The sequence below is a fragment of the Herpailurus yagouaroundi genome, unplaced genomic scaffold, assembly GCF_014898765.1.
Source record: "Herpailurus yagouaroundi ecotype Mexico unplaced genomic scaffold, PumYag 141, whole genome shotgun sequence".
NCBI lineage: Eukaryota > Metazoa > Chordata > Mammalia > Carnivora > Felidae > Herpailurus > Herpailurus yagouaroundi.
In genome coordinates, this window is record NW_024412396.1 from 48854195 (window position 1) to 48880111 (window position 25917).

Below are 25917 nucleotides of genomic sequence, written 5' to 3' on the forward strand. Positions count from 1 at the left end.
CACGCTTCAGAGCTCCCTGTTGGACTGAGGCGTTAACTCTGCTAACGCTTCCCCGTTTCAGGAGGGAAGATGTGTTAATGAATAGGCTGGCCTCAGTTTTAAGTTTTGTGCCCATAAATTTGTCTCCAGCCTGTGGCACCTGCTACCATCTGTCTGCTAGCACGCGATAAGACAAATGAACAAGCAGTAAGTGACCATTAACAGAAAACGTGGCGGCCATCCCCTTCACCTGACAGCAGGTTCTTTTCACGGACACACGCGTGTGTCTAGAGCTGGGTTTTTGTTTTGAACACACAGACGATCGTCATAGTTTCTGCTAATAAAACAGTTCCCAGCTCTAATCATGGAATGGATTACATGGATGGCATTCCTTATGACTTCCAGGCACCCTGACACCTAAACACTTTGAGAAATACAGGGGTGAAGAGGGAAGAGGCACGGTGGAGGAGGGGTCCCCTGAGGGCAGGCAGAGGAAGAGGCTGTGAAGGTGTCGGGGAAGGAGCAGCCAGAGAGGTAGGAGGGGAACAGGGAGAGAGCACCGAGACAGGAGGGCGTTCCCAGAAGGCCATCTCTGCTTCTGGCCCTCCTGTGACTGCAGGCTTAGCCAATTGCAGGTGACCAAGCCCTAGCACCTCCCAAGGGGCTCAGTCTCCCCTGAGGATCTGGGTGCTGCGAGGCCCGGGAAGCTCCACCCCTTCTCTCCTCAGGCCAGGCAGGCGTCACGCCCAGGCCAGGGTCAGCCAGCCCTTGTGCCAAACCCTGGGGGACCCAAGACAGTGCCGCCAGACATCCTGCTCCAGGCACGGCCACAAACCTGCCTTGCCTCAGCAGAGGGCAAGGGGCCACCCAGCCAGGGTGGATAAGGAGGAGGGGACACTGTGGCAGTGGTGGCATAGGAGCCGGGAGCCCACTGATTCTAGACGATGCGCGGCTCAGTGGCTGAGCAGGTGAGACCCAGGCTGGCTAAGACTTGTCAGCTGTCACTCTTCAGCATCTGGGTACAAGACATGCCAGGGTGATGGGTTCTCTGATGACACTGTCAGGAGGGGAGGGCTTGAACCCTGTCCCATGTGTCTTCGACAATGGCAATGAATATTTATTGAGCACTAATTCTGGGCTGTGTATTAATTACTACATTTGCATTATGATGTCTAATCTTCATAACCACCTTAGGGGCTAGGCACTGTCATTAGCCCCGTTTTTCAGAAAAGGAAACTGAGGCACAGAGAGGTCAAGGAAACTTGTCCAAGGTCATTTGTCTAGCATCACTCTGTCTAAAAGAGCTTTCTGTGCTGATGGAAATGCTCTACAGTCCGTGCTATTCAATACGCTACCAGCCACGTTTGAAACTTGGAAATGTGGTTAGTGTGGCTGAGTGACTGAGTTTTACATCACATTAAATTAAAAAAAATTTTTTTTTCAACGTTTATTTATTTTTGGGACAGAGAGAGACAGAGCATGAACGGGGGAGGGGCAGAGAGAGAGGGAGACACAGAATCAGAAACAGGCTCCAGGCTCCGAGCCATCAGCCCAGAGCCCGACGCGGGGCTCGAACTCACAGACGGTGAGATCGTGACCTGGCTGAAGTCGGACGCTTAACCGACTGCGCCACCCAGGCGCCCCAACATCACATTAAATTTAAACAGCCCCATGTGGCTGGTGATTACCATATTGGACAGTACGGTATCGAAAATGGAGGAGTCAGCATTTGCACCCCGAAAGTCTATCTTGGCCTGTAACTATCAGTTAGAAGGTTCTCCTGGCTCCTCTGACTGTGTTCTCTGTCCCTTGAAGGCTTCGCTCATACCCCAGGCATTAGGGTCCCCTGACTGTGCCTGGGGGAATTAGGACCCTCCTAAACCTTGCTACCTTCCCTCAAACTGCAGTATCTGTCATCAGATGCGAGGAGGCCTGAGGCAGGAAGGAGACTGGATTTCCAGAGGACAGACCCAGGACCATGCCACAGGGGAGCCACTTTCAGCACAGTGTGAGGAAGGGCTTTTAAAGAGCCAGGGTTGATCCTGGCTTCAGTGACACGGTGACCCCGAAGAGGCAGGAGATTTCTTTTTTTAATGTTTATTTACTTTTGAGAGAGAGAGACAGAGACAGAGCACGAGCAAGAGAGGGGCAGAAAGAGAGGGAGACACAGAATCTGAAGCAGGTTCCAGGCTCTGAGCTGTTGGCACGGAGCCTGACACAGGGCTCGAACCCATGAACTGTGAGCTCATGACCTGAGCTGAAGTTGGACGCTTAGCCCACTGAGCCACCCAGGCGCCCTTGAGGCGGGAGCTTTTTGTCCCAGAAATAGTGGATCTGTGCTCCTGCATGCCAGAGAGGAATCCATAGGCCTCCAGGCCCATGGCAAGCTCAGTGGGGTGGTGCCCAGGGGACCCCGCCCCTGCCTGCTTCCTGGCACGCTGATGTGGTATCACTCACTCCCTGGTGCCTTCCTGAAATGTCCGAGAGTTGGCTGTCTCAAGACCTCTCCTGCCACTAACCCTGCTATGCTTACCCTGCTGTGCCTAATCCCTTGGGCCTCAGTGGTCAGCTGGAGTCCCCAGCCCGGCCCCCGTCAGCTGCCTGTGAGTCATATCCCCAAGCTCTGAGGTCTGAGTCTCTAGCACTGTGGCCACACCCAGGCCTGAGAGTTCTGGAGATGTGGGACACAGACCCCAGGGGATGCCTCTACCAGGCTGGGGGCAGACTCCTGGGGGAGTCTGTCATCCCAGTCTCTGGCCGCTCTGCTCTCCCAGGCAGCTCAGGAGGAAAGAGCACCCCTGTTTCATTGCAGGTGAATAAGAGGCAGAGGTTGGCGGGAGGTGTGCGTGTCCAAGGGAATGTCTGTGGAGCACAAGCCTGGCCTGGGCCTGACCCCCGCCTCCAAAGCAGCCCTGAAGTAGTTGCTGCCTCGTATCCCAAGGGTTCAAAGACCCCTCTAGGCCTCATCTCTCTCCTCCACCCTCTAGACCCCTCATGTCGACATACCCTTTTCTACTGAGCAGCCTGCCTCGTAGGCTGTCAGGTGGCCAAGCCCTGGCCCCTTGAGACCCTGCATTGCCTTTTTTTCTCTCCTGGCTGGGCAAGGGAATAGGGCAGGAGAGCCTGAGCAGGCTGCCCTGGTCCCCAGAAATGCCCCTTATTTTCTACCTACCTTGCCCAAGTGTCAAACTACTGGGGTCATCGCCCTTTCCCCAGAGGAAAGGGCCTTTCCAAGAGTTCCTCTGCCTCCCTCTGGGTCCAGCAGACCACCCCAAGGGCTGCAGCTTGGCCAGGAACACAGATCCCTCCAGAGAGAAAAGCAAGGGATCGAGTCTCACCCTCTTTATATTCTCCAGGGAGTCACACAGTGCTGGGCACATAGCTACTGTCCCCAAATAGTTATCACGTGAACTTCCACCATCCCAGGGGCCTCTTCCAACCCTCTCGCCTCACTGGAGCTCTCTCTCCAGCCCTGGCCGGGCCCCATCCTTCAGCCAGCTGGTGCCAGTGGGCAGTCTGAAGCCTTTGGCTCTAGCTTCCCCGAGGAAGACTTGTCGGCTTGTGGGGAGCCTGGATGTCACGAATTCATCATTCCCCCGCTTCCAACGTGCATTTATGGGCACCTTATAAGGTGCATAGTCCCATGTGGGCACAGTAGGAAAGGCACCTTGCTCCCTCCAAACAGGGAGGCAGAGGGCGGGGGAGGGCCAGCACTTGGGGCCTTGATATAAACTAGACAAGGGGCCCCTCGGGGCGGCCAGTTCACAGAAGCTGCCCCATTTCCTTCCCGGTGCCAGAGCTGGGTGAGCGGAACACAGGCTAGATTTTAGCCACATTTATTCCCTGAGCAGCATCTTCGTGCAGGGCATGGCACACACACCCATACATACCAGCCCTGGGACAAGACCCTGCATGTGAGTGATTCATAACAGTCCAAGATAGGAAAGCAGCAGGGGCCAGGAATCTCACAGCTAGATGCGTGGGGAAGGCTTTCTAAGTGGTTGTGTGATATGAGCCGGAGAAAAGGAGTGGGGAGAGAACCGTGAGCACAAGGGGACAAATTCAGGCATGTGCTGTTAACAGGTGGTGTTCAAGGAGGAGGCCTGTCTGGTTAAAGGGAAAACAGAAGGGGCCGAGGATGACAGTCAATAATAGTAAGTAGCTACACAGTGCTTACAACATGCCAGGCATGATTTTAAGCACGATATATATATATATATTAACTAATTTATCTTTAAAATTAGGAAGTAGGTATTATTATTATCTCCATTTTACTGATGAGGCACAGAGAAGCTAGGTAACTCGTCCAAAGTCACACAGCCAGTGACTAACAGAGCTGGGAATCAAACACAGCCTACAGATATCCTGGTTCCAGAGCCTGTACTCCAAACCCCTATACTAGCATGGCAGCTTGAGAACTGTGTTTTGGGACTGAGCTGTAAAGCCAAGGGTCTGGGCCTTAACCTGTGCATCTCATGTGCAAAAGCTCATCACGCCCTTGATGGTGCTCTCCTCGGAGCTGCTGCCGTGGTGTGGTGGGCTGCTGCCGTGGTGTGGTGGTGGGCATGGCAAGTGCTCTGGGAGATTAGAGGAGATGAGGGGCTGGAGGTGAAGCAGGGAAAGGAGAGAGCTTGAGGATGAGGGCATTGAGCTAGGACCATTTCCCAAAGCCACGGAGAGCCTGGTATATGGGCATTTCACCACCATCAATTTGGCATGAAATGCCCACCTCCTGAACCCTCAAGTTCCCAGCTCATGGCCTTTGGGACCCCTCTATCCTCCATAACACATCCCCGTGTATGGAGCTTAGCAGACCTGCCTTACCGGACAGCAAACACAGGTCTATGACATCAGATGAGTCTGTCCCACTTTTGGACCTGCCCCGATAGGCCCTCTGGGGGGCCTGGGTCAGTGACATACTCCTCAGGGGCAGGCCAAAGTGCTGGTAGCCCACAGCCAGCCTGCTTTTCCAGGGGCTGAAACTCTACCCCAGGACATCAACGAAAGGAGATTTCTATGAGAACTGGGGCCCCAACCCGAGGAGCCTCCGTTCAGCACTATAGCAGCCCAAACCTACCAACTGATTACGTACCACACATCTACTACAGGAGTTTCATTTTTAAAATTTTTTCTGGGCTCTCTATGTTTGACACGTCACGTGATTAGCACAACAACCCTATGATACAAGAACTAGCGGCCCCCATTTTACAGAAGGGAAGACTGAAGCAGAGGGAGGCTGTTACTCTGGCCAGGATCACCACCAGCAGGGCAGTGCTGGGGTGGGTCTCAAGGCCTGAGCATTGTCTGCCTCTGATGGACAATATTCACCCTTGCCCATAGCAAGAAACCTCACTAGGGCCAGAAACACTTCATGTGGTCCGGGCAACCTCTCAGACTCAGTCACCTCTGTTCCTTCTCTGATGTCGACAAAAGGCTCAGGTAACTCCAGAGTCCAGGGACAAATAAGAGTGGGTGTCACTCACAGAACACTTCAAAGGTGCCAGGTGCATTTGCATGTATTAGTAAATCCTCCTGACTATTCTGTAAGGTAGTGATGGACAGTCCCATCTTATAGATAAGAAAACTGAGGCTTGTCAGGCTTCCATCATTTGCTCGTGGCTGTATAGTTGTTAAGCGGCAGAGCTGAGGTCCAGACCCAGACTTCTCTAAGACATAACTACTTTCATAATTCCCTACACACCACTGCCTGCTCCAGAGCCTGTGACCTTGACCCAAGAACCTCAAAAAAAGAAAGAAATATGTTCCCCGAGAGTGTGGCCTGAGGTCCCCTTCCAGGACCAGATTCCATTAAGGGGCAACCCCCGCCTCCTGGTGGGTGCACAGGAGGGCGGAGTGGATGTCAGGTAGTAGTCAGGGGCTGGGGCTCTGGGAGGGAAATGCAGTGTAGACAGCTGGCTAGAAGCCGGAATGTGGTAGCTCCAGAGGTTTTGATCTGCAATCTCCGTTTTGCAAGGAACGGGAATTTTTCTCTTCAAACAGCACTGGACTTCCTTGAATTTTAGACCTTTCACAAATATTTTTTTAGGAGGAAAAAGAACAAAAAAACCCCCACAAAATGCCTGTCGCAGCTACTCACTTCCACAATGAATCACGGACACAAAACCACAGCTATGTGGCTGACAAAGGAACTATGTGTTTTCACATTTTGTTATTGGAAATCATTTAGCAATCTTTACTATGTCATCCGCACTCAGACAGACAGACGGATACACACACGCCCCTCTGGGTACTAAGCAGCCAATCTTGCAGCCATGGTTGTCAGACGACTTTGCACTTAATTCATTGCTCCTTTCTAACTTTTTTCCAGGAAATTATCCCGCAAGCTTTAATGCTTCCTCGTTAGCGCCCTCTCCAGTGGGGGGTGTGTGCGTGTGTGCACACGCATGTACAGCCACGTGCAGACCCACGTGCCAGTGATCAGGAGAGGAATGTGAGACCCTGATGCAGTTAGTTCCACGTTAGTCCCCCAAGTGGACACAAGCACGCGTTTGGGCCCCTTTTTTATTATTGTTATCACAGTACCAGTTTGGTAAAGCGATTTTCACCTGGGAAGCTGACAGTGCCTTTTCTGACGGTGGCAAATTAATTAACTGATGGCAGATTTAAAGATTGTGTAACTGGAAAAACTACCGGGCCCATAAATCAGAAACTTCCTCTACGTCCCAGACAAGGGGTGAAACCTGATATAACATATATTTGAAAACCTTGAACTCAAAAGGAGAATTCACAAGGTCCAAAAAAAATCTCCATTATTATTTCTGAGGCATGTTCTCTCATACAGCTTTCCCACCCATGCCATACACACGCGCGCGCGCACACACACACACACACACACACACCCCTACGCAGAGGGTGACATTCATGGAGTACCCACAGTTCTGTGCAAAGCAACCAATGGGCCAAACATCCCTTGGGGCATCTGAAAGAGAGCATTGACTGTCTTTTCAGTCCCTTCTTGCTTCATCACTCCCTAACCTTTTCCTTTCAGACAAAAATCCTAGAGGACGTGGGTCAGTTAAATGCTCCGAGTACAGCCACAAGCTTGAAATGTTTATTGTTACTATTTTTTAAGTTGGATGCTGGAAACTGCATACATTACATTTGAATGACCCCAACAAGCCGCCTTTGTTCCCCACCCACGGATGTGGAGAATCTACTCCAGGCTCTTGCTGGTTTCCGGTGTCCGTGGTCTTCCGAAAAGTCCCTAGATGCCTTGCCTGCCCGGGTCCCCGTGGCTCCCACACCAGGCTTGCTGCTCTGCACTTGCCTGAGCTCACCTGCTCTAGAGGCTGTCTAGCAAAATGGTGGCTGGCAAGGGCTCTGAGGTCTTGAGTAGAGCTGGGCTGGAATGGCCCTCCCCCTCAGTGTCCTCACTGTGCAGTGGGGCTAACAGGAATGCCCTCGTCGTAGTGTCACCGTGAGGACCCACTAATGTGCTGGAGATCTTCCACTCGCTCCTCCGGACCTTTCTCCACCCCACTCTGGGCCCCAGCAGGCTCCGTCACCCTCTGCCTTCCAGTCCTGTTCAGCCGAAGGGGAACCCCAGCAAGCGGGCAGGAGAGGGAGTGGAAGTATTGATCCTCCCAGCTCCCTCTTGACGGGCACCATGGGGCAGCAGCGGTGTGTTCCTCTAACAGAGGCCACAGCCCTGTCATGGCCTTCTCCTGTGGCCGAAGCTACTCTGGTTCCAGTAACCGCTGGCCCCTGGCCCCTTTGGACTGCCCTACACAGCCACCCCCGGGATACCCCATCCCTTTTATTACTTCCTCTAACCCTGTCCGTGCCTTTGCAGATAGACCCTTTATCAAACTGAGCTCATCGAGTGCGCCATCTGTTTCCCGTTGGAACTCTGATTGATACGGGTAAAGAGGATCAGCTGTTGAGTATTGAACACTTAGCCTTGTGACTCAGCACTTTACCCACTTCTATTTTATTCTCACCACAGGCCTGGGCAGCCAGGGTCAGCATCATCCTTTTACACTGAGACGCAGGGAGGGGAAGGAATGCACAGCATCAAATGGCTGTGAGCAAAAGAATCAGATGAAACAGAGGTCTGACTCATGACCCACGCTCTTAACCGCTACGTCATACGGTCCCCGTTATTAGGTGGTGCCTGTTGAGTCCTTTGCACAGTAGGGCCAGCTCACTCAATAAGGCTCCACAAACGGTAGGTTAAAATAACCACCATACCACACGCAAAAAGAGCCCCACAATCCAAAATTCAACTCTAGCACAGCCCTAACCCAGCCCTAGCCACAACCCTAAGGTTAAAATCTCACTGTAACACCACACTAAAGTTACCCTCTCATCTCACCCCGACCACCACCCTATTGTGAAATACAGTATCACCCTCATCACATCCCTCGTCCCACCCAATCCTAACCCAAGCATTCACCACTGTAACCACAATTCTAGACGCCCCCTCAGGGTCAGACTAGGGTCAGGGCAGGGGCGAGCACTGGGAGGTCTCCCTGACCCTCTGCTTGCTCCTGGGTGATTGTCCCCATCCCACCGACAGGTGCCGTCCTGTCACCTCACTCCACTTATACCCCACTAAGTAGACTCCACGTGATTGGCCAAAAGACATTTGTGCAACATTTGCTTCCCGCATGTCACCGAGCTGGTGGCTTTGGTGTGGGGAGGGCAAGGAGAGGAAAGAGGAGGGGAGGAAATCTAGCACAGCAGGGCACCATAATGCTGTCGATGGTGGTGCGGAAGAAGGAGCGTGGAGGAGGAGGAAGTTCCCTAGCTTTCTCTATCGCTTTGCTGCAGGCTGTGGGCAGATGGGAGGCGACGAGCTCCTAGCTCAGAGAATTTTCGAGGGCTAGCGCCTGGGCTGGGCTGGAGTTCCTCTCTGTAATCACACCTAGCGAGGTTCTGATGATCCCGGAAAAGGAAGAGATTCCTGGAAAAGGGAGACGCGCAGTCTTCACCAGAGATTTGGGGGCTGCCTCAGGCCAGATGTTCGCCTTCAGGCTTAACTAGGAGAGAAAGGAAGGCAAGAGAAAGGGCGCAGGAAGCAGACATCATTTTCCTGGAGCCTGCCCACTTGTCCTACGTGGGGAGCAGGAGAGGTATTAGAATGTGCTGGGCTCCCTTCTCCTCTGAGCACTCAGAGGCCTGAGCTTGGCATCTCCACCAACCCAGAGGTGTCTGCACTGGGCTGAATATTCCTTCTTCGTGATCTCTGTTGGGACCACCAGGCCTAGAGGCAAAGCATAGCCAGAATGCATGTCTCGGGCTGCATCTGCCCAGAGTCTGTATCTTTTTGTTATTCGTGCACGGCTAGCCAAGACCCCGCCCAGGCCCTGAGCTCTCTGGGTCTCAGGTACGTGTGTGGGTCAAGGAGGTGCAAATTTACACTCTGAATGGCCCCAGGGGTCCACCCCAACGTTACCATTTCAGAGAAATCTAGAAGGGACCTCAGCAGCCATGCCCAGTTATAGAGCACTGCTTTGAAGTAACATACTTTGTGGGGGAACTGCGAAACATCTCTCTCCTGAGAAGAAGCCAGGTTCGGGGTCACTGCACACAGCTGCACAGGTTGTGCACTGCACCATTCTTGGAGTGCCTATCATAGAGACTGTGAGGTGACAGACATCTCCTGTTGTATCCAGTTACGGAAATGTCCAGCACAGGATAGCCTGTCTCACTCCTCTCCCTGGTGGGAATGGAGCGCTTCAGACCTAGCCATTACCGCCAAGCAGTCTGCTGGGCAGTGCCGAGGGACCCTGCAGAAAAATCTTAACGTGGCCCATCTACACTTGTAGAATCCCCTACAAGCGGCAGGGAGAGGGGCGTGGGCATTAAAGGAAGCGCTTGGCTGAGACACAGATTTTTTTTCTGCTCTCCCCAAAAAGCAGCAGCAGGGCTTCTGGGATTTCAGACTTGGGAAAATAATACCCTCTCCGTTTGTTCTGGCTGGAGGCCCACAGCGAGCATCTCCCTCTGAGCCCTCTCTCTTCCAAACCCACAAGTCCAGGGAGAGGGGGTGGTTCATGGGGCTCGTTTAAGGCCCACGAGGCAGAAGAACCTGGAAGAACAGCCCCTTCACAGCTGCCACAGTCCTGTACCAGCCTCCTCAGAGTCTGCTAAGTCCGGCTCTGCCCCAACCTAGTCACCATTAGGAGAGAAGCACTGCCCTAGGCCCACCTTGGCTCCAGAGCCTCCAGGCCACGGAGCAGAGACAGGGCAGGTTCCCACCTGCTGGGAGGACTGGGAGATCCCCTTCCCGATCAATGACATGCTAGGGGATGGGCTGAGTGTCAGCTCAGAAGGGAACGGACGCAAGACCATCTTTCTTTGCTCCAGATAGCAAGAGGGGATGCATTGCGATAGGGGTGTTCATTCAGTAGCTATTTATTTATTGAGGGCTTACTATATACCGAGCACTGCTCTAGGATATCGGGATATGTCAGTGAACAAAGCAAGATCCTTGCCCTTGAGAAGCTCACATTGCAGCTGGGAAAAAACAGACGATAAATAATAACATAACAAATAATTAACTTAGAAAATAGAAAATAAAAAGTACTATGAAAATAAAAAGTAAATAAGATGAGAAGAGTCTCAGATTGGGGGTTTACAATATTAGGTGATAGGGAGCTAGGAGAGGTCTCCCTCCCAGAAGAAACCGGGTCCAGGATTGCCACATACAGCTGCACGGGCTGTGCACTGCGCAACTGTTGGGGAACCCGTCAGAGACACTGTGCTCTGTGCCGTGAAGTACATCTCCTGGTTTGTATCCAGTGGCTAAGGTTAACCCTAAGGTGAAAACCTTAGTGGTCAGGAAGGGCCTCAATGAGGAGCTTCTCCTGAAAAGTAACCCATGCACAAATAGGAGACATAAGAAAATACCCCAGCTCACTGTCAAGACTGGTAGTTAACAACATTAACCAGCATTTGCAAAAAGCATTACGGTTCACAGCGCAATCTTTTGCCCGCAATGTTCTTGTGAATCCTGACAACATCCCAGAGAGGAAAGAATTATTTGTTCCTATTTTGCAGATAGAGACAGTAAGTCTTAGTGAAGTTAAGTGGCTAGCCCAAGCCACAAAGCTACTTAGTGTCCTCGCCAGAAAGAAAATTGGGTCTCCTGCTTCTAAGTCCTTTCAAAATAGTGTATCCAAGGTCCTCAGGGTTGGGGAAGTCCACAAAAACCCCAGGGGGCAAGCTTGGGGCTCAATGTTAGAAAAACAAATCAGAAAAAAATAAGGCTAAAAAAAAAAAAAAAAAAAAAGAAAAGGAAAGATGACACTCAGTCCCCAGAGATCTCAAAAGCCTGACTCAGACAGGATTGTAGGGTTGAGTTAACCTAACAGGTCTGCCACTGCATGGCTGTGAGGAAGGGGTGACACAGCATGAAAGATGCAGGCTGCTTAACCCCACTGCAGCCTTGCCAAGGAGAACTTGAGGCCAGAATGTCACGGACAGCTAAGGTCTGCCCCAGGGAAGGCATCATGTGTCCTTGTCACGATCTTGGAAATAGGTAAAAGGGGAGTAAGCACATTTCACCATCTGGGACAGGAAATGACCAAGCTGGAGGCCAGAATCTGAGACCGTTAGCTCGACCTCAGAGAAGACCCACTCTATGTCTCTGATTTACAAATGTGGAAACTGAGGCCCCGGAGGGCAAAGGAGTTTTCCAAGGCCTTCTAGCATGAGTCAGTCCCTCATCATGTCCCAGGGGAATTGGAGAATGGTCTTGGGTCCAAGGGGCCTTGAATGAGGGAGGAGGGAGGGCAGAGGGTCATGTCGCCCAAAGGAGCCAGCAGAGGGCATGTGACAGCTTGTCAGAGCCCAGAGCAGAGGAGGGGAGTGGGTGGGAGGTGGCTGGAGCAGCAGGCAGGCTCAGGGGACCCTGGCAAGCCTTCAGAGTGGCCCAGAGTCAGGATCTCCTGGGTTCCCAGAACAGACCCCTAACCCAGCTGCCGAGCTTTGTCGTGCCTCAGTTTCCCTATCTGTAAGTCTAGACAGTGGGGTGGAGGGAAGCCCATCCTGGCAAATGGGATGTGTCACACTGATTTGTCATAGATAAGGTTATTTATTGGACCTCCCGTGTGCCAGGCACCCCACCCATCCCTCCACATACATTATTTCAATGGATTTTCTCAACCTTCCTATGAGATGGGCATCAGTTTTCCCATTTCAGAGCCAAAGAAACTGAGCTGCAGTGAAGTAAAGTGACTTGCATAACTAGTCTGTGAGGGCACCAGGGTTTAAATTCGGCCTGGCTCCAAAACCCAGCACTCCCCTGAGACACACACGTTGGCTGCTTCCTCGCACCTGCTCGGCTCCTTCCGTTCCCAGCTGCCCTCACCCCAGCTACCGAGTTTCTGGTTCTGGGTCATCGGTCTCCTCTTTGCCGTCTGTCAGGCAGCGGGTGCTGCCTTTGCCCCCAGGCAGGGAGCCCGGGTCTCCCCTGTGGTGGCTCTTGGTGCAGTGGTCCACTTGGGCAGAGAGCACCCTTTGGGAGCTGAGACCCTGCACCCACCAGAGGAGGCCCAGGCAAGGCCTGGGAGTGAAGGGGGAAGCAGTCCCATGGGAAGCCTGTGGGCGCAGTCTCAGCACCAGCAGGTTAAAGGTCACAGGTCAGGAAGTGCCAAAGGGGGCCCAGGTAGAGAGGTGGGGGCTGAACAATTCGAGGGTCCTGCCCTGAGGGGGCGAGTCCTATAACCAACCAAATGCACCCACACGTGCTCAGTGGCCTGGTTCTCACCGCTGAGGCTGGGCCTTCAGCAGGGGCTGGCTGGTACCTGCCCTTCCTCCCTCTCCTGCAGGCAGAAGCCCGGAGAGGCCCGGCACAGGCCCGCATCTCAGGCCAGGCTGGGGGAGTGCGGACCAGTGACCTCACCTCTCTGAGCTTCGTCAACAGAACGGCACAGAGCTGTGACGGGTACATGAGATGACTGGGTGGAGACCCGAGCCTGTCCCTCAGCACGTGTTCACCTATCCCCATTCTGGGCCAGTTGTGTTCAGGTGCTGGAGGTGTGGCAGCAAGAACGCAGATAAAGCCCCCTGCCCTCCTGGACCTGGCCTTTTTACCGGGATAAGAAAAACAATAAGCCAAACAAATAAGTAAAACACAGAAGACATTAGTGCAGTGGAACAAAATCTCTGGGGTTGGGGTAGGGAGGGAGGGTTAGGGAGTGTGCAGGTTTAAATCAGGTGAACAGAGGACCCCACTGAGAAGAGAAGGGCTGAAGGGGGAGGAAGTGAGCCATGTGAGGATCTAGAAAGAGTGTTTGATGTGGTTTGAATTGTACCCCTCACCAAATGTGCTGAAGTCCTAACCCTCATCCTATAATTGTGACCTTATTTGGATATGGGGTCTGTGCAGACATAATCAGTTAGGTTTTGACGAGATTATACTGGATTAGGGCACACCCTAAATTCAATGACTGGTGTCCTTATAAGAAGGACACACACACACACACACACACACACACACACACTCACACAGAGATCTGGCCATGTGATAACAGAGGCAGAAATTAGTATGAGGCAGCTATAAGCCAAGGGACCCCAAAGATTGATGGGAGCCACCAGATGCTAGAAGAGAGGAATGGAACAGATTCTCCCTCAGAAGGAACAACCCTACTGACATCTTGACTTTGGATTTCTGCCCTCTTGAACTGGAAGAGAACAAATTTCTGTTTTTTTAAGCCACAGTTTGTAGTAATTTGTTATGGCCACTCTAGGAAATATTAACATGGTATCCCTAGGGGGTGGGGGGATAGCAAGTGCAAAGGCCCTGAGGTAGGTGCACCTCTGGCATATTTGAGGAAGCACCAGTTGGCCAATGCGACAGAAGCAGAGTGAACGAGAGTAATGGATGGTCAAACCTGACATCAGAGATGTCAGAAAGGTTTTGGGGGCCAAATCAGGTAGGGCTGCCCTGTGGCAAGCCCTTGAAAAGGGGAGTTGTTGCACTTCAGATGGAGGGTCCCAGCTGGAATGGGCTGCGGTGGGTGGGTTTGGTTGGCCCCCATGATCTTTGTCCCCTAGTGTTACACTTTTGAATACGTTACATTAAATGACAAAAGGAATGACACCCATATAACACTCTACGTTAACCACACTGGAATTAAAATTAAAAAAAAAAAAACAAAAACTAAATGGCAAAGAGAAATCATGGTAGCAGATGGAATTAAGGTTGCTAATCAGCTGACAAAACAGCTGGATTACCCAGGGGGGCCCAGTGTTTAAACGTGGAGGAAGGTAGCAGACAAATCAGTGAGAAAGAGTCAGCCAAAGAGGGAGGTAGAGGGGAGATTCAAAACGTGAAGAGTTCACGTGCCATTGCTGGTTTGTAAGATAGGAAGGTGGCCGCAAGCCAAAGAGTGTAAATGGCTTCTATATGCTAAAAACGGCCCTCAAGTGACAGACAGCAAGAAACAGAGACTTCAGTCCCACAACTGCAAGGAACTAAATTCTGCCAACAACCCGAATGAGCAAGGAAATGGATTTTCCCCTAGGGCCTCCAGGAACTGAGCCCGCTGACACCTTGACTTTAGCCTGGTGAGACCGGAGTCAGATGTTTGACTTATAGAGCTGTAGGATAACGCATCTGCATCGTGTTAAGCTGCTGGCTTGTGACAATCTGTTATGGCAGCCGTAAGAAACTAACACGGTGGATTAAGACGTGGGGTGTGTGGACAGGAGATCCAGGAGAGAGAGACAGAGAGACAGAGAGAGACCGGGTTAGTAAAAAGAAGGCGAACTCTGGCTGCCTTCTGGGGGAGCAGCCAACGGACAGCCACTACCATGGGGCCCACAGCTTCCCAGACCTCTCCCCCCCACCCCCGCTTAGCACTGTCCTCCAGGCCTGTTGTTGCCCAAGGAGTGAGCAAGACTGCTTAAAAATGTCCCCAGAGCCCAGCTTCTAGGTCCTTGGGTCAGGCTAAGGAGCAAACCCAATGGAGGTGCCTCCCATTCTGAGAAATGTGACACCTCGCTCAGCCCCCTCTCCCATAGGGCTCCCCTCCTTACCATAAGGACGGTCCTGGTGGAAGAAACAAGCCAGCCAAACCCACTATGGGTGCTGCTGTGGGATCTGCTGGTCCCGGCTCCTCTGAGGCTGGCCTGGGCCTCTGGCTGCTCCCCAGAGCAGGTCTATGCACACATGCATGCACCCCACGTTTTGTCTGCTCTTTGCCACCCACGTCCCCACAGCAGAAAGAACCAGCCTGCTGATGGCTAACCTACACTGAGGACTAACTCTCAGGCACTCTACTAAGTGCTCTGCATACACGGTCTCATTTCGTCCTTTCTGCAATCCTATCAGGTGGGGACTATTGACTCAGATTACTTAGGATTCTTGCCTAATGTCACACAGCTGGTGAGTCGTAAATCCAGAATTGGACCCCCCAGGATTGTCTGAGCCCAAAGCCCAGGCCGGACCCTCACTATTCAAGGTGTGGTCCATGGACCAGCGGCATCAGCATCACCTGAGGCCACGTTAGCGATGCTTTCCCCAGACCTGCAGCATCAGCAGCTGCATGTTAACAACGTTCCCGTTGCAGCCTGAGAAGCGTGGATGTAAAGCGCTCTTCCATGGCTGGCTGGTCTGTCCCAGGTGGTTGTAACCACCCCTGCCCCACCTCTTCAGGCCTGTCCTGCTCCTGCTGCCTGGCTCCTGCTCCCCAGGTGGGGCAGGCCCTCTGACCAGCCTTGGGGAAGGTCTCGGACCCGGGTCTCGGAGGGAGTCTCTGGGCCCCTGCAGCCGGCCCAGGCCACAGCTGGACGACCTCCATCCACGTCTGCCTCTGCATAGGACGAGCTGCTGCTGCTGCTGCCCTAGACGCTCCTGGCCCCTCCCTTTCGACTTCCTTCGGGAACACACGTCTCTTGGCCTCTGCCTGGTGTTTTCCTGAAAGGGGTTTCCCGGACATCACCAATCCTTGCAGTGTCTCCCCTCCCCAGATATTTTGGGCCCCCCTCTCACTTCTAGAGTGCCCCCTGCTTCATGCCAGTCCCTCTATCTGGACACCAAGGGCCTGTGCAAGTTGCCATCAGGAAAGAGGCCAAAGGCTGCTTGGGGAACCTAGCCAAGCTCACAGGAAATGTCTGACACCACCAGGCAAGCGGGATTTGGCCTCTCAAAGCAAAACACAGCTGGGCCGACAGCAGGCCACTCGGACTTTCCCAGATTTCATGGCACTGAGGTCCCGGGGCAGAGACAGAGAGACTGGGCCGGCCTGGAGCTGGAGCTCATTCATGACCACACGGTAGCCCCTGGCCAGGGAGGCTGTGAGGCTCGAAGAGGACGTCCCTGCCGTGGGCCATTGACCTCACTGTGGGCCCTCGCCCTCCACGGCCTCTCGCACACATGGATCCTTTGCTGGGGGACGGAAGGCTCGTGTAACCCAGCCTCCTCCTCTCCCCAGCACTGGGCCTCATCCGTCTATTCATTTCGCTCACATAAGTTGAGCACCTACAGTGAGCCAAGCACGTTATTGGGTACCAAGGACACATCCATAAGAGAGCAGGACACAGTCCCTACTCTCAGGGAGCTTCTGGTCCGGTGAGCAGATGAATGGACTGTCCCGAGGGAGAGTGGGAGGTGCTCCACCCAGAAGCACAGAGCCTCACCTCTTCCTGTACTCAGAGCAGCACAGGGGCTGGTGTGTTGGTTCCAGGTACAAGGCGAGGAGCCAATGCTGGGTGGACGCTTTCTAGGTGACTCTTCAGTTTGGACCCAGTGAAGCAAATGTGGACTGAGCATTTTCTGTAAGTGAGGACTGTGGGAGGAGCTTTGCGGGAGATCCAAAGAAGGAGAGATGGAGTCACTGCCCTCCAGGGCCCAGGCCACACAGTCTGATTGCAGACACAGGGCACAGATCCACAAGGGATGCATTGCAGGGGGTCAGAGAGCTGGGCAGAAGTGATCAGAGGGCCTTTTGGAGAAAGTGGGACTGGGCCTTGAATAGCAGGGGCGGGATGGGCTGGCAAGATGGGGCAGGGGATGTTGAACAGCTCTGACGCCAGAGTACAACGGACAGCATGGCAACTATCCCCCATCCCCGCTCGTGCATAACAACAGGGATTCCGTGCATTATAAAACGAACGAGCCCTGCAAGCCAAAAGAGAGCTTGCTGGTGAATTCCAGGCTGGAAGGACTCTACTCCCATCCTGCTCTGGGCTGACTCTGGAGCTCGTACCTCTGGTGTTCTTCCAGATGCCTTCACACCAGGCCCACCTACCTTGCATCAACAGTTGGGACCAACCATAACAAGGCTCAGGCCCTGTCCACCTGCTCACAGCCACTCCCAGGTCATTCCCTCTGCTTCCTCTGTTGTTTACCTGGCCACTAGCTCTGCCCTTCTCTCTGCCCCATCCCAAGGCCTTGGCCAAAGGGTCTGGCTCTTCTGGTTTTGATTTGGATCTCCCTAGACCTCAGCCTGAGTCTATCCTTGTGCTCTTTGTGCTTCTGGCCGCCCTGGGAAACTACCTGCCTGGGTGGTTGGGGCTCTGGACCCCTACCTTCCTGAGACCCTGATTGCCTCCCCCTTTCCGAGTTGCTGGACGATCTCAAGCTCCTTTCCTTTCTCTCCTGAGCTTTTCTGCTGGGGCCCTGATCTTGAGGTCAGCCTCCTCTCCCTGGTTCTCCTGGCCTCCCAGAGGACCACTCCTTTTTCCCCTTAGTTCAGCAAGACAAGGTTGCAACATTTCAGAAAGAACATCTTAAGTAGGAAGCGAATGGAAAAACGAACCTGAAAAACCAAAAGGAAAACACAGCCCCCTAGAAATGGACCAGTTTACAGAGTTCAGATTTCCTGTCCAGAGCTAGAAAAAGTCTAGCCAGGTTGGCTGGTAAGCAGGCCAGGGAATCCTGCCCATGAACATTCCCCTCGCCCCACATGCTCCTTCTCTTCCCCTTCAAGGAGAGAGGTTACTGCTGAGCAGTGAATGAACTGAAGGGTTTCTTCAGGCAGAGGGGTCCTTCCCGCCGTGGACCATAGGCAGAGCAGGAGGTGGAGGAGGAAAACATTTGTTTTTTTTTTTAATGTTTATTTATTTTTGAGAAAGAGAGACAGAGCGTGAGCGGGGGACGGGCAGAGAGAGAAGGAGACATGGAATCTGAAGAAGCAGGCTCCAGGCTCAGAGCTGTCAGCACAGAGCCCAACTCGGGGCTCCAACTCACAAACTGTGAGATCATGACCTGAGCCAAAGTGGGACGCTCAATCGACTGAGCCACCCAGATGCCCCAGAGGAAAACACTTATAAAGAGTTTACTATGTGGCAGCCACTGTTTTAAGCACTTTCTTCATATTAACTCACTTAATCCTTACAACCATTCCGTGCTTGTGTTTATCATCATTTGTCCCCGCCTCACTGACGAGGAATCAGAGAGGTAAATAAATTGCCTAAGGCCACGCAGCCAGGAAGGGGTCACGGCCAGGATTCGAAACAAGAGGGCCCGGGTACACGCCTTCCTCAGCTTTCTCCCAGGACTGGAGGGTAGAGACTCCACTTCCCACCTCTCCTGGCCACCCCAGCCTGAAAAAGCCTGTGCCAACCCCGACACCCACTCTTCTGCTCCCTGCACCTCCGGTCAGGGCAGGGAAAGGGGAAGAGAGCAGGGGGGAGGGAAGGAAGGATAACTCTGGTCTTCTCCACCGAGGTCTTCACCCAACGGTCCTAAGGAAGACATCCCGAGAGAGACAGAGAGAGAGAGAGACAGAGAGAGAGAGAGAGAGAGAGAGAGAGAGACACTTGCCCCTGGACCCGAGGTCCCACTGAGGACTTACCCGGCCGGCGGCAGCTGCGAGGCCAGTGAGCGTGTTCTGGGTGTCGTGGCGCTTTCTCTGGCTGCACTGCTCCTGCGTGGGTTGGGTGACCCCTCGGCTGAGCGCCGGGGCGCTGGCCTCGAGTTCTGGGGGTCAAATTCCTCCTCAGGAATGACCTCCTCGCAGCGGGCTCCCCGGAAGCCGGAGCGGCACACGCAGAGCTGGGGCCGGCTACAGGATCCCCGGTTCTGGCACGGCGGCTGGCACACAGCTGGGGAGACAGGGAGAGGGATGAGGGCAGGGGCCCGGGCGTCCTGACACTTCCCTGGCTGGTGCTGCTCGGGCTTCCCCACTCAAGCAGGGAGCCCGACTCTGGCCTCAGAAGGCTCCCCGGGCCCATTTGTCCCCGCCTCCCCCCCTCTGGTCCCCAGGGTGAGGTTCCCCTGTCATCTCTGAACAGCCAAGCAGACACCGAATGGCCAAAGGCGTGAGGCACTTGACATCGTATGGTACATGTGTGCTCACTTCTGGTTGTCTGTCTCTCCTCCCAGACTGAAAGTCCCAGAGGGCAGATGTTTTGTTTTCTTCCCTCCGGCCGCCCCAGAACTTGGAATAGAGACTGTCACAGAGTAGATTCTCAATAAACAAACAAACAAACAAACAATGAATGAACGAATGAGTTTCTTTCATGGGCAAGGGCTCAACACTGGCCTGAAAGTCAAGGGGCGGGGGGAGGTTGAGTTGTTGGGATTTTCCTGTCTTCCGTGAGCTGCGTGATCTTGATCTCATTGAGCCCCAATTTCCTCATGAATCACCTGAAGGGCAGACTGAGAAGGCTGGGGGCATCCTAAGGGTCTCCCAAAGACATCTTCAGCATTGATAGTCTCTCTTCTTCCTCTTTGGAGAGCATCTGCTCTCAAGCTCCTCACCTTCCTCAGCAAGTGGTAGAACTCCTGCCCGAAAGCAGGAAGAATTCTGGTTCCTGGGCCCTGGATCCAGCCTGGGGGCAAAGCGGGGCTGGACCGGGGCCCCTTCCTCTGCGCTGGTGCTGTGCAGCAGCCACTGGCCCCCCCAGAGCCATGACTTTTCACTGCCCTTCATCACCTTGCCAAATCTGGAGTCCCCTCCAGTGACTAGCAGTCATGGGAGAGAGAGTCCCATGCAGAGGTACACATAGGGATGCGGGGCCCTGCATGGGGAACACGAACACAAAAGAACCCAGGAGAGCATGGTTAGGCTCATGTTGGATCCTCTAAACCCAAAGTCGCCTCTATCTGTCACTCATTCACTCAACAAATATTTGCTGAGCCCCTACTAGGCACCGGGGACAATGTCTTTGTCTACGTGGAGCCCACAGTCCAGTGCGGGGGACCAACAGGAAATAAGAAAATACCATAACATTGCTTCGGGCGGTATCTCAGGCTGTGAAGACAATTAAACAGGGCGATGCGGTGGCCCATGCGTGACTTTAGATGGGGAGATCAGGACAGGTCTCTCTGAAGAGCCGGCCACAACGGATACAAAGGAGGTGGATAGGCCAAGGTCTTCCAGGCAGACAGCCAGCCAGGCACATCCAAAGCTCTGGGGGCTGGCGGGAGCAGGGTACATTCGAGAAAGTGCCAGAGGTCCAGGGAGGCTGGGGTCTGGTGATAGGGGAGAGCATGCAAGGTCAGGGAAATAGAGGCAGATCACGCAGACCCTCGTGGGCCTCAGTTATTCTAAGTGCGTTAAAATACCAGGCACCACAACACAGATCCTGAGCCTGGGATTTCCTGAGCTGTACTCTTCTTTCTGAGAACAGGCCTGGAGTCCACACCAGGGGCCAGTCTGAATAAATCTCTCCAAAATTCCACTTGGCCCATGCCACCTCCCTCTCGGAGACACTCACTGGCTCCCGGGCGCCTCCAGAGACCAGCACTGAACGCCTTCCCCCGTCTGATCCCCCTCTAACAATCAATCCCTCTAAATTAATCCTCGGTGGCCAGACCGGCCTGTGGGTGTGGCTCTCTCTTCTTTCTGCCTCTGTGTGTACTGTGGCCCCTCCCTGGAACTCTTTCCAATTCCTCTCCACTTAACCTAAGTCCTACCGTTCCCTCAAGGCGTCTTCCCCATCCCTGATGACCACCTCGAGCTAGCGCACCCTCCTGTGAGCAACTAGGACTGGCACTCACCGTGCACACCGCTCAGTGGGCATGCTGCCGTCAGCATGATGGGTGTTCATGTACGTGGCTCAATTCCCCATTGATTCCTGTGATTAGCTCCTGTGACTGTCCCTTACACCTCTTTGCATCCTTAGCCCTAGTATACGCGCACCAATGACAGATTATTTTTTATTAAGGCAGCTACTATCTATTGAGTGTTTACACTATGCCAGGCACAGTACTTCGCATATACTATCTCATTTAACCCTAACAACAATCCTTTGCAGCAAGGGTGATTATGATTCTCATTTTACAAATAAGGCCTCAAGCTCAGAGAGGGTAAAAACTTGCCCGAGGCCACCCAGCTAGTCACTGGTAGATCTAGGATTCGAATCCAGGTCTGTTTGACTGCAAAGCCCAGGCTCTTTCCTCCCCACTGCTTTCCAGTGGGGCTGGTACGGTCCTTCCTCCCTACCATTTCTGAACCTCTACCTGGAGCTGCTGATGAAATGAAGGGATCTGGTGGCTTCAAGTCAGCCACCGAATGCACCTTTGCAGGTGGTGGAGACTTCAGGACCCTGTCCCTCTCCAGAGCCACACAGTAAATCTTAGATGATGATGGACCAGTTCATGCATTCATTCAGTGAACATTCATAGAGGGCTCACTAGGTGCGAGGCCTATGGCAGAAAGAACCAATCTCTCATGCATGAAGTGTATTGTCTCATATGGAAGCCAGGAGATAGGTCATGTGATAGATGTCAGCCAGATCCTCGAACCCAGGCTGAGGCAAGGAGAAGGGAAAGTCACGGAAGGCTTCCTGGAGGAGGTGGTGCTGCTCAGAGACACAAAGGATGTGTTGATCGGTCATCATGTCAGTCAAGGGCAATCTGCCTACTCAGGAGAGAGTGGGGAAATACAGGTCTTACTTCAGGATTCCCACCATGAGCTGAATCCTATTGCCAGAGCACTTCCTGAGTGCCTCAGCATCACTTCCTGGCAGCCCCCTGGCCTCCAGATAAACAGACCATGTCAGAAGATTGACCCTGAGCGCTTCCCCAAACACGCACTGCCACAGTGGCAAGATTTGGGCCTATCTCCTGGCTGCCACTCTGGGGACTTGGCCCCCAGCTGACCACCCACCAGGCCCCGTCACCACCACCCCAGAGACCAGCCAGGCAGCCAAACCAAGGTCAGTGAACACTGCGGAAGCAGCTTTGTCCAGGGCAGGTCTTGGCCCTGCTTTAGTTTTGAGAGGAAGTAAAAAGGGAAGGCCTGAGTGTTTTCCCATGAACACCGCAGGGCGCCTAGTCTCTCAGACCATCTCCCTGCCGGCTGTGACCAAAGCCTGGCCTGGGTGAGAGGAGTGTCACACAGCCTCTCCCAATCCCAGTCTCCCTTCCACCTCTGAGTGGGCAGTCCTTGCCTTAAGACAGCTTTTCGAAACGGGTCTGGCTTCTGTCCTTCTCCTCTTGGGCCCCAGGATGGCCCATCCTTGACTTTAATAATAAGATCTTTCACACTCTAGAAACCCCAGACCTGAAAGCCTGCAGGCCTCCCTGTCTCACTTTTATTTTGATTCACTCACTTCTGGTTCTGCCTTATTTGCTACTCTATTCCATCAACAATTGGTGGGCACCCTCCCTTGGCCAGACTGGCTGCCGGGGGGCAGGGTGGGGGGGGCACAAAGACAACAAAGCTGGTTCCTGCGTGGAGGAAGCTCTGCCCAAGGGTGGGTTCCCACAACCACAGAAGCCCCTTGCCATGCAGGGCGTTAGATCCTCACTGAGGACCGGGGTTGGCCAACCTCGGCTGGTACAATGAACAGCTTATTGAAAATGGGTGGTTGAGGGAAACCATAAAAACAGCACTTATGGATGGATGGATGGATGGAATACCATGGCAAATGAAAGTTCTAAAAGGCTTCCAAGCCAGCCAGGTTGGTTGGCAGAAAAAAACCTGCTGGGGAAGATAACCTCTCTGGATCAACCATTTAGGAAACTGCACAGAGGCCCAGATTTGCCAGGGGTCAGGGTTTTGGAGGTTTTGAGCCACCTCTCACTGACACCATCTACACCCTCTCTTGAGTTGTTTTACATGTTTCAGCAAGATGCAGGGAACTACCTGACCTCCTCACTAAAGGGGTCACGCTTCTGTTCTGAGCGGGGCATTGCATTATGGGACTGGAGCTGAAACTCCTCTCTTCTCTCTCCACTACCCCCAAAGTCACCCCCAAATGGTTCAAAGTGGTGGTTCCTAGTGCCCATCTGTCAAGGGCACATTCTTATGACCGTTTTTACTGGTCTGCCATAAAATAAAGAAAATAAAAAAGTTGCCCCGAGTTTTTTTGTAATGCTGTTTTCCCATTTAAAAAGTGTCTTTTATTTTGAGATAATGTCTTTCCTACTTTTTTTTTTTTTTTGGTACTCTATTTATTTATTATTTATATATTTATTTAAAAAAATTTTTATTAATGTTTTCATTTTATTTCTTAGAGTACAAGCGGGGGAGGGGCAGAGAGAGGGGGAGACACAGAATCCAAAGCAGGCTCCAGGCTCCGAGCTGTCAGCACAGAGCCTGACGTGGGGCTCGAACCCATGAACTGTGAAATCATGACCTGAGCCGAAGTCAGACGCTTAACCGACTGAGCCACACAGGAGCCCCTTTAATTTATTTATTTTTTAAATGTTTTTTTTTTTTAACTTTTTTTTTAATGTTTTTATTTATTTCTGAGACAGAGAGAGACAGAGCATGAGCAGGGGAAGGGCAGAGAGAGAGGGAGACACAGAATCGGAAGCAGGCTCCAGGCTCTGAGCTGTCAGCACAGAGCCCGATGCGGGGCTCGAACTCACATACCATGAGATCATGACCTGAGCTGAAGTCGGACGCTCAACCGACTGAGCCACCCAGGCGCCCCAATGTTTGTGTATTTTTGAGAGAGCGCAAGCAGAGGAAGGGGCAGAGAGAGGGGCACAGAAGATTTGAAGCGGGCTCTGCACTGACAGGCTGACAGCAGAGAGCCCGATGTGGGGCTCGAACTCACCAACCGGGCAATCGTGACCTGAGCTGAAGTCAGGCGCTCAACCAACTGAGCCACCCCGGAGGTACCCCCTAGATGTTCTTTTTAAATTAAAAGTGATGGCAAATGGTAGTTTGTATTTCTAACATCCTCACGTGGCAAAATGAAAAGTTGGCCTACTGTACTTCGGTACCTATGAGGTTTTCGGACATTTTACTGGTGCATGAAATCCAGAAGTTTGGGACCCTTCGGCAAGAGTGGTCATGTGTCCTTTTGTTGAAAGGAGACTGAAGCAAAACGTTCCTGTCAAATGAACACAGGTTTCAAAGCTGAAGGATCAGAAAGGAAATCATCCCTGTCAGAACGGCCGATGGCAGGGCCTGCTGCATAAAGCAGAAAAGGAAATGCCAAGGGCCCCGGGGCAGGCAGCTCCATGCAGCGTTGTGAGAATTTTAGGAGAGAAAACTCCCAGCCATGGCCAGCCGGGAAGTCTTTATGTTTTGTTCTTGGAGCCTCCTCTCTCCCACTTTTCCACAGGAGCAGAGATCATGCTTTACACTTGAGAACTTAACCAGGATGGGGTACATGGCTTTCGTGAATATTCACTGATTATTGGTAAAAAGGTTGTCAATCATGATGCCACGAAGGGCACAGCCAGCACCGCCCGCCCCCCCACCCAGAAGCCAGCTTCCTCAGACAACCAGCAAGCAAGGCTGTTTCAGCCTCCCCGGTGCTCACTCCCCAATGCCAGTCCTTAGCCATTCATAATTTGGGCTTCTCCTGAACCCTAGCTTTTCCACACTCTCCTGGCACTCTCTTCCTCACTGAGGATTGGACATGTGGAAAGTTTCAACTTGGGGAGTTCAGCTCTGTGCAGTTAGCAGGATGCCGAAAGAGAGGGGAATAAAAAGAAAACTCCTGAAATTGCTTTGAAAGTAAGAAATAGAAGGCATCGTTCCCTCCAACCCCCATCTTCTGGCTGTGCCCCTTCTCCCCTCACTCCGCTCCAGAACAGTCGAGCTGAGGTTTGCTCAGATTTTCCACACAAACCCCTGCCTCTGGGAGGAGACCAAACTCAGAATGGGCAGGCCCGGGGGGATTCTGGAAATAGCTCTCGCCGTGTGGCCTTACTCCTGCTCTGAGCCTCTGATCAGCTACTTGGTAGCAGAAAGAACATGAGGCTGGGAGTCAGAAGGGTTTGGTTTGACCCCGGCTCAGCCACATCCCTGGTGTGTGACCTTGGACTCGTCTCATCTCAGCGAGATGCCTCAACCGGTGCCTCGGTGATCTCTCCTATAAAAGGGGGCTGATAATTCCTGCCTCAAAGAGTCATGTGAGTCTCAAGAGAGATCGTGGGTGTGGAGGGGCACTGCACTCTCTACAGCTGTGCGACGCAACAGTCTAATGCTGCAGCCACAAGCTGTATGAGGTTATTTAACATGAAATTGATTAAAATCAAATAAAATGTAAAATTCGGTTCCTCAGTCACAGAAGCCACAGTTCTGGTGCCTCTTGTCTGGGAGATGAGCCTTGGCTGCAGGTCAGACTCTGGGCCCAGCACCCCCTCACCTGAAGCTCAGTTGCTCCCCAGATTAAACCTCCATTTTCCCTAAAATCCGTGTCAGTGGGACACAAAGAACCTACCCACTAAATTACCGATCCCTCCCTCAGGACAGGGCCCTGTCCCCTTCTACATCCAGAGGCCTTTGCAGACAGGACAGTCTCCTCCCCACCCTCAGTGTTTATCTCTGCCCTGCCCTGGGCGCCCCAACTTAGGCCCTCACCCAGAGGTTTTGATTGGCCCTGGAATTCTCTTACAGGGGGTGGGGTGTCCACTATGGCTTGAGCAGTTTCTCCATAGCCTTGACCTTTGCTTTCCACAGAAAGGGACCTTGATTGTCAGAGATCTCTGAGGCAAGGAAATGCCCGTCGGGTCCCCAGACGACTTCAGAGTCCACCGAGGCCCTGTCCATACCCGAGCTCTGCCCGGCGGCTGTGTCTCCAGGCCCCAATCTGGGCCCTGAGACCCCA

At 52.9% G+C, this 25917-nt stretch overlaps 1 protein-coding gene across 4 annotated transcripts in view; it reads right to left on the reverse strand.

Annotated features, from left to right (window-relative positions):
• LTBP2 (latent transforming growth factor beta binding protein 2) overlaps positions 1-25917 on the reverse strand; it is a 105521-nt gene that overhangs the window by 64116 nt on the left and 15488 nt on the right. For all 4 annotated transcript variants that reach the window (XM_040477709.1, XM_040477708.1, XM_040477707.1 and 1 more), the window contains exon 3: positions 18750-18999. In XM_040477709.1, coding sequence (XP_040333643.1) covers positions 18750-18999 — 250 coding nt within the window. The remainder of the gene's footprint in view (positions 1-18749; positions 19000-25917) is intronic.